The 8,578-nt window shown below is 38.6% G+C and overlaps 1 gene segment (V, D, J or C); it reads right to left on the reverse strand.

Moving 5' to 3' along the window:
* Window positions 1-5,005: 5,005 nt before the first annotated feature.
* LOC148096590 (Ig kappa-b4 chain C region-like) lies at window positions 5,006-6,399 on the reverse strand. The segment is given in 2 exon segments: window positions 5,006-5,470; window positions 6,368-6,399. A coding segment is annotated over 1 exon segment (255 nt).
* Window positions 6,400-8,578: the final 2,179 nt, after the last annotated feature.

An 8,578-nucleotide genomic window follows, 5' to 3' on the forward strand; every position in this document is an offset into this window, starting at 1 on the left:
TTAGTTATGTTAAACTTTTCTAACAGTCCTTCACAAACAGGGAACAGTCTGTCTATTCTCTCCATCTGTCAGCTGCTGCTGGCTCTTCCTCCTCCTCTTCCTCACACACTGCTGAGTTTGTCCTGGTGGATCATCAGGGGTGCAAAGCCTCACAGATGATGTGCAGCAGTGGGTCCCTCAGTCTGTCCTCACTCTGGACACTTGCAGTCGTCACACATGGAAATCAAATGTGTGAGAAGCTTCAGGATTCAAACACAAGTGTAACTTATAAATACATGTTCATACTTTTATTACACAATCAGAGAGAAAGAAAAAGAGAGAGAGTGCAGGACAGACAGACAGGTGACAGTCTCAGGTGTATACACTGCTACAAACAGGAGGATTTAGTGTTTGTGTTATTACGAAACAAGAAGAGTTACCAGATGGTACAGTAGACACATGTGTGACTCCTTTGATTAAAGCATCTTTCTTTCAGCTTAACGAGTGAACCGTCAGCTCGTTCAAACACACGTTAAAGTCCGTTTGGCTCGACACCACCGAACAGAGGCAGCAATATAACATAGCTAACATTAACAGTGCAGTGAATCCTGCTTGTGCCGTGATATTTAGGACTGCAAACCAAGCAGCATCACTGACTTTCAGCTTGTTGTGTTTGTGGATATATGACTGACTTTAATTATCCATGAAATCATCACATTCTCTGTAAGATTAAAGTCAACTATTGAACGGCGTATATTTTGAAGTAAAGGCTTTAAAACCAAGTTAGTACAAACATCGCTAATGTCAAATAACTTTCCCGACATGTGGCCAAGAGTAATGTTTTAATGTTCTTCATTATAAAAACATTTGCGCATAAATAAGTGACATAATATTCAGTACTTACTTCTGAAAGTTTACTCTTCGGCGGCTCCGCTTCTGCCGTTTTTTTCGGCAAAATTATCCACACCACCGCCGCGCTATGAAATCTGGGATATGTTGGGCGATGAAGGCTACACCGACCCATCCTTAAAATTCAGGGACGCATTTGAGGGCCGCATTTCAAGCAGCCTTCGTCGTGTCGCTGTGACGTAATCGCCCTTAAAATGCGGCCTTTAAGGCTGCAGACCCTGAATTGGGATACAGCCAAAATCCGGTCATTGGTACTTCCTGGCTTGTGTAGTTACTAGGTAACAAAAGCTCAACACTGCCCCTAGCGTCCTGGAGCACTTCCGTTGTGTTTTGGAGTTTGCAAGTGTTTTGGAGTTTGCATGTGTTTTGGAGTTTGCATGTGCTTTGTCTCTAGGGCCCACTGTAGTTTTTGACCTTTTAAATGTTTTACTGGCAAAGTCTAATCCAGTCTTCCAGTTCTTGAGTGTAACTTGACAGTAATAAAGTTTTTTTTCTCTATGTTTGATTTAGTTTTTCAGCTGATTGATGATTTCCTGGACCTCATGCTGATACATGCAAGCTCACCTCTTGAACTCAAAATACTTTGTTTCCTCATTATACCAAGATGAATTACAAAGATAATCTTGTATCCCCATGAGATTGTTTGTAGTAGACAGTCGTTCAATTACTTTGCACCATTTCCCAGCACCCAGTGTTTATTTCAGAATCCAGGTGTCCTCTGTTTCCATTTGAAACTGTAGTTAACACCTTCAATAATCAGTAGCTCTTCTGTGTTGTTTTAAGTGCAGTACTGTACAAATGGCTGGTGAAATTCTCCAAAAGCTTTGCTGTTTTCAACATAATGTGTAATAACAACTTTACTATAATATATCCATACTTTATATATTGTCATAGCAACAGTTATCTGGGTTGCCACTCTGACCAAAGAACACGTGTTGTAAATTTAAGCATTTGCTTCAAACGTCATTAATTTATCATCTCATAGCATATGGCTATTTCTCCCTCTGTGGATCAATCTTCTGACTGATGTTTTCCTAGAAATAACTCCATTACATAAGCAGTCTGATTTGTTGTAACTCTTTAAGTAATAAAGCTTTTTATGAATCTCAATAAAAATATAAATATTTTTATTTATTCAATGCTTTCATTCAATGAAGGCAGATGTTTTTGTGTTATTTATTTTAAAGAACTCAACTATTCTTCATCCCAGATAATCTATAAATTCTTCCTCTTTTACCAGCTCTGCGTCATTATAAATTAAACAACATAATATATGTTTTCAATCAAAATAGTTTTCACGGCCCTGGGTCTGTGACCAAGTGTTCTGTGTTTAATTTATATTTCTTGATTATTGTTATTCATGGTTTTAGTTCTCTTGATGATAATTTGTTTTTCTTTTCAGAAGAGTGAGCTTGTGTTAAGGTGGACACTACAGATAATATTCATTACAGCTGATCATTTACTATTGACATTAATAAATAAATAAGCCATTCTGTTAAACACTGAATGACTGACAGCTGATCATTCAGTTATGAGTCACCTATATAATTTCCTAAATTAGCTGTTGGGCCAACAAATTTATATATAAAAAAATAAAATCAAAGTTATAAAAAATATTGATGGTGACACACTTTCTATTTCAATCTGTGATCTTATGTGACAGGATTCTGGAGAGGCTGGAGCTTTACCCAGCTGTCCCAGGTTAGGGACAGGTTACACATTAACTGTAATCCATATGGAAACTGCAAATTAAATTTTGAGTAATTTTTAATATCAATTAATAGGAAACTAAGCAAAAACAGAAAAGACATCATTAATTCAGACAGAAAAAGCACGAAGGATTTCATTGTGTCAGTCAGATGATTTCCATAGAGAGGCACTTTGCATCAGCAGCACCATGCTCCAGTGCTCTGGGAGAGTTTATAGTCCTGAGAGTTGAACACTGGATGACTGACAGCTGTCCTTCATCACAACAGAAGCCACAGAAATCCTCCTCATCAAAAACATGACTTTGATCTGCGTCCTCATCTGGACTCTCCTCTGCTGCTGCTTCGCAGGTAAAGTCCAGAGAATCAAACTCCTCTCCTCTATCAACATCTGTCCCTCTGAAATGAAGCCCACAAAACCATGAAGCTGCTTTATGTTTTTGTCTCTGTGTCCTCAGAGTCCAGAGGACAGATCACAGTGACTCAGCCTGGAGCAGTGAGCTCTGCTGTGGGAGGAACTGTGAGCATCAAATGTACGACCAGTGAGCGTGTAGATAGTGGAAACCGTTTAGCCTGGTACCAACAGAAAGATGGAGGAGTTCCTAAACTGCTCATTTACTATGCTAGCATTCGAGAATCAGGGATTCCAGCTCGTTTTACAGGCAGTGGATCAAACGCTGACTTCACTCTGACCATCAGTGGAGTCCAGGCTGAAGATGCAGCAGTTTATTACTGTCAGAGTTTTCACAGCACCCACATTCAGTGGGTGTTCACACAGTGAAAAACAGTCGTACAAAAACCTCCCTCAGTCAGACTGAACAGAAACTGAAGTGACTGCTGCAGCTGGAAGATACTGCAGAGACTGATACAGTTCACTGAGGACACACACACACACACACACACACACACACACACACACACACACACACACACACACACACACACACACACAAAAGAAGTTGGAAATCTGTATCTCAGTCAATCAAATTTTGACCTTTGACCTCTGCTTCATAGCAGCTCAAATACATGTGAACCAATTCCTGAATATTGCTCATTATGAAAACATTTTTTAAAGAAAGAGAAAAAAACACAAGTAAATCACCAAAATCAGTGAGTCACAATTGTCTGCATAACTTATATAAAAACTTCAAATAGAAACTTTAAGTCCAATTTTCTCAGGTTTGTAGATTTTTTCTTTTTTGCTGTTCAATACTAGTCTGATAACTTTGTCTTGCAATTCCAATAAAATTGATTCATGTTTGTGGCTGTAATGTGACAAAATGTGGGAAAGTTCAAGGGGGCTGAATACTTTTGCAAGCCACTGTATGTGTGTCCTCATTAGGATAGGGATTTATATTGGCGTGAGGGACTGTAGCCTATAAGTTCTTATTGTTAAATGATAGTTATGAGATGGTGTGTTTCAGGTGATTTTACAGAAAAACACCAAAATAATGTACTGCATTACTTTAAAAAAGTACTCTGCATAATAGAATACTTTAAGATACCTACCTCAACACTGATTACGGCATTTGACTCATTCTTATATTGCGCTTTTCTACTCCACCTGAGAACTCAAACTGCTTTATATAACAAGCTACAACATGCTGAAACATTCATTAAACAGCATGCAATGACTTTGCAGGAATAACGGCGGTGTCGCTCAATATTCTCAGTAATAAAATCAGAATCTCTAAGTTCTTATCAATTCCCCTTCGCACTTATTCTTTAACATAAACTTCGCTTAACTTCATGTATTCAAAGTGACTTAATTCTAAACCTCTTGATTCTTTTGCTTTGATGTAGTTACTTACTAAGGTGGTGGTGTTTTTTCTTGTTTGTTTGTTTGTTTGTTTTGTTTTTGCTTTGTTTGCTTTCTCTCACCCCAACCGGTCGCAGCAGATGGCCGCCCCTCCCTGAGCCGGGTTCTGCCGGAGGTTTCTTCCTGTTAAAAGGGAGTTTTTCCTTCCCACTGTCGCCAAAGTGCTTCCTCATAGGGGGTCATATGATTGTTGGGCTTTTCTCTCTGTATCTATGAAGCGCCTTGAGGCGACATTTGTTGTGATTTGGCGCTATATAAATGAAATTGAATTGAATTGAATTTTATTATTTGCTTCGAGCCCTGTGTACAGGAGCTGCATGCTAAAAGATCTTTTGTTAAAAGGGTTGGCGTAATAAGCAAATGCTTCAGCCAATACCTTTTGATTAGCCTTGTCTCATGCTTTCTTGCTTTGTGGTAAATCTTTGTTCTGTCTTCACTGAGATATTTGAATGCTAATCAATAAACATATCAATCCATATTGACTACAGATAGCACACTGGTTTCCAATAAGAATCCTGGAAATCATTATTTAGAGTTTAATATTGACATCACCACAAAAGTAAGACAAACACTCGATTCTTATTTAATGTAGGTTTTTTTTTTATTCTTTAAAACTTTAAACAAACTTTAAACTTTAAACAAAGCAATGAAAAATGAGAGAAGAAATTGGAAAAAAAAAAAGCTACAGAATGCAGTGTGAAAGTAAGACCAGTTTAAAAGTCACATATAGTTCAGGACTGGGGACACTGGTCTCTCCTGAGTGGCTCTGAGACCAGAGTGTGGGAGCCCTGGGTGGCCTCACAGGTCACAGAGCCCACCTTCATCCAGTGGTCTGCAGGGAGCCTCAGGGTGCTGCTCCAGCTGTAGAGGCCGTCGTTCTCCTGCACCACGGGGCTCCTGCTCTCCTCCCAGCTGATGCTGCCACTGCCATCCACCTTCCAGGACAGCCTCCAGTCTGAGGGGAAGCCCTTGTTGGCCAGACACATGAGCGTGGCCTTCCCCTGTTTCAGCTCCTCACTGGAGGGACCCAGCACCTTCAGGGCGGGGCGGGTATCACCTAGGAAACACCAATCAGCTTAGAGGACAGGAACCACAATTTGATTTTCTCCGTTAAGAAGTTTCTGTCAGGTGTTTTTTCTGCTCCACCAGTCATTAACTCACACATTGTTTCACTTCCCTTTAAGAAACCTCTCATGCATATCAGCACAGAGAGAATCATCACACAGTTTGACCTGAAATATGTTCAAACTACACTGGAAATAAAAGAAGCAGATGTGGAAACATTTACAAAACAAGTTTAGCTTCAAAATCATCAGTTATCTATAACACATCACTTGTTGGAGATAAGAAACTTAATAGCACTACTTGAATGTTTTGGATTAATTTTTTTTACTGCTTACATGATTTTAATGACATTTGAAATGATATCTGCTACAACAGAAACACCAGACGTGCTGCACACTGTCAAATGCCCATCTTTAACTTCTGGAAATAAAATAAGCAGATATGGCAACAATTATACAAGATGTTAAGCTTCAAAAACCTCCGTTCTGTATAATACACAAGTTTTCTACTTACCTCATGTGAATTTCAGTCATTTATTGTAGTGCTTTTATGATTTCTAAGCAAATTCTACATTTTTACTGACTGAAGTAAAACACCAGAAATCTTTATCTTCACTCTGTTTAACTTGAGGACAGTTACATTTAATTCATCTTAGAAACAGTGACTGTGATTTAAAACTAGAAAATAATCACAAGCTGATGACAGTTTATATTATTTACACAATGCATTGTCTTTATGCCAGAAATGTCGACATAAAATCGAATTAAAGCTGATGGAGTCAGCCTCCAGTGTATAATGGTTATAATATTACCTCTACATGAATACTTCATTGTTATAAAGCTAACATTTAAACCTCAATATAGTTTCTTTAAAAACATTATAATCTTACTTCCAACATCCAGTCTGGTTCCTCCACCAAAAGTCCACCACAGTGATACAAACTCACTGAGCCGCCGTACAAAAACCTCTGACTGTAGAGAGACACGGCTCTCTGACTCTAACAGACTGAATTAAAACCAAAAGCTCTCAAGACTTAACCAGACATATATATATCTCAATAATCCTCAAGTCAACTCTGATGTTTTATATTATTTGTTCATATTGATTTTAACATTTATTCTGAAGCTAACTTTGTGTCTTCATGAAAATTGATCTAAAAACTATTTTAATGATTTTTGTTTTCTGGCACACTGAACAGAAAAGTCAAGATAACCACAAGAAAGAAATCTGATAAAATAAAAGAGGTTTAAGTTGGACTTACTTCCAACGTGCAGTCTGGTTCCTCCACCAAAAGTCCACCACAGTGATACAAACTCATTGAGGCGCCGTACAAAAACCTCTGACTATAGAGAGACACGGCTCTCTGACTCTGAGAAAAAAACAAACTTAACAAAATCATTCACTGTTTTCACAGCAGCCATGACTCAGCTGATATGACTTCTTCAAATACCATCATAATAACACCGTACAACATTAGTTTAAATATAGTTTGATCCATAAGTTTTTGGACAATGACACATTTTCACTATTTTACTGTGTACACCAACACAGTGGAATCTGACTCAAAGAACCAGGATGTGACTGACGTGCAGACCTTCAAGGCCCACAAAATGCTCTGCTCTGGTTTATATTTTGCCTTTCATTGTTAATAAACTTGCTCACAGCTACGCTGTCGTCCGTGCTTGCGTTTGGGTCCAAATCCTCCTCCAGACGATCTGCCTCCCAGATTGTGACATGCTTCCTCTATCAGCAGCAACATTATCAATAAAAACTAGTGGCCCAGCTACACTTACAGCCAAAACCATCAGTGCCATAACTTTGTCTCCACCATCTTTGACAGATGTTGTGATTGGCATCAGATCAGTTTTTCTTTGTAATTTTCTCTTCCAGTCATGCTGAAAAAACTTTATCTTTTAACTGATTTTTACGGTGGCCCCTAGAGACAAAGCACGTACTAACTCCAAAACACATGCAAACTCCAAAACACTTGCAAACTCCAAAACACTTGCAAACTCCAAAACACATGCAAACTCCAAAACACTTGCAAACTCCAAAACACATGCAAACTCCAGAACACTTGCAAACTCCAAAACACTTGCAAACTCCAAAAAACTTGCAAACTCCAAAACACTTGCAAACTCCAAAACACATGCAAACTCCAAAACACTTGCAAACTCCAAAACACTTGCAAACTCCAAAACACATGCAAACTCCAAAACACATGCAAACTCCAAAACACTTGCAAACTCCAAAACACATGCAAACTCCAAAAAACTTGCAAACTCCAAAACACTTGCAAACTCCGAAACACTTGCAAACTCCAAAACACTTGCAAACTCCAAAACACATGCAAACTCCAAAACACTTGCAAACTCCAAAACACTTGCAAACTCCAAAACACATGCAAACTCCAAAACACTTGCAAACTCCAAAACACTTGCAAACTCCAAAACACTTGCAAACTCCAAAACACTTGCAAACTCCAAAACACTTGCAAACTCCAAAACACTTGCAAACTCCAAAACACATGCAAACTCCAAAACACTTGCAAACTCCAAAACACATGCAAACTCCAAAACACTTGCAAACTCCAAAACACTTGCAAACTCCAAAACACATGCAAACTCCAAAACACATGCAAACTCCAAAACACTTGCAAACTCCAAAGCACATGCAAATTCCAAAACACAACGGAAGTGCTCCAGGACGCTAGGGGCAGTGTTGAGCTCGATTTGCAAAATAAACGGCAAGGTTGTCTGTATGGGACGGTCTAGTCTCCGTCGCACTTCCCAGGTTGCCTAGCAACCATGATACTAACCGCTGGAAACGTGTCATACAACTTTGTTTGACAGAAATGAAGGAGAACATATTTTGTTCATTTGTTTGTTTGTTTCTACAAGAGCTTTGTGTGATTTGATAAGTATCTGAGGCTGAGACCACAGGACAGTAAAACATAATTTTTGGGCTTCATTTCTGTACTGAACAGTCATTTAAGATTAGTTAGTAAATAACAATTAGCTAATGTTGTTCATGAGACTAAAGTCATCTCACTTTGGTAATGTAAATATAATATGGCCAATATTATAGTTATTATGTTAAT

Source organism: Neolamprologus brichardi, chromosome 22 (assembly GCF_056152115.1).
Source record: "Neolamprologus brichardi isolate AB-2024 chromosome 22, ASM5615211v1, whole genome shotgun sequence".
Classification (NCBI taxonomy): domain Eukaryota; kingdom Metazoa; phylum Chordata; class Actinopteri; order Cichliformes; family Cichlidae; genus Neolamprologus; species Neolamprologus brichardi.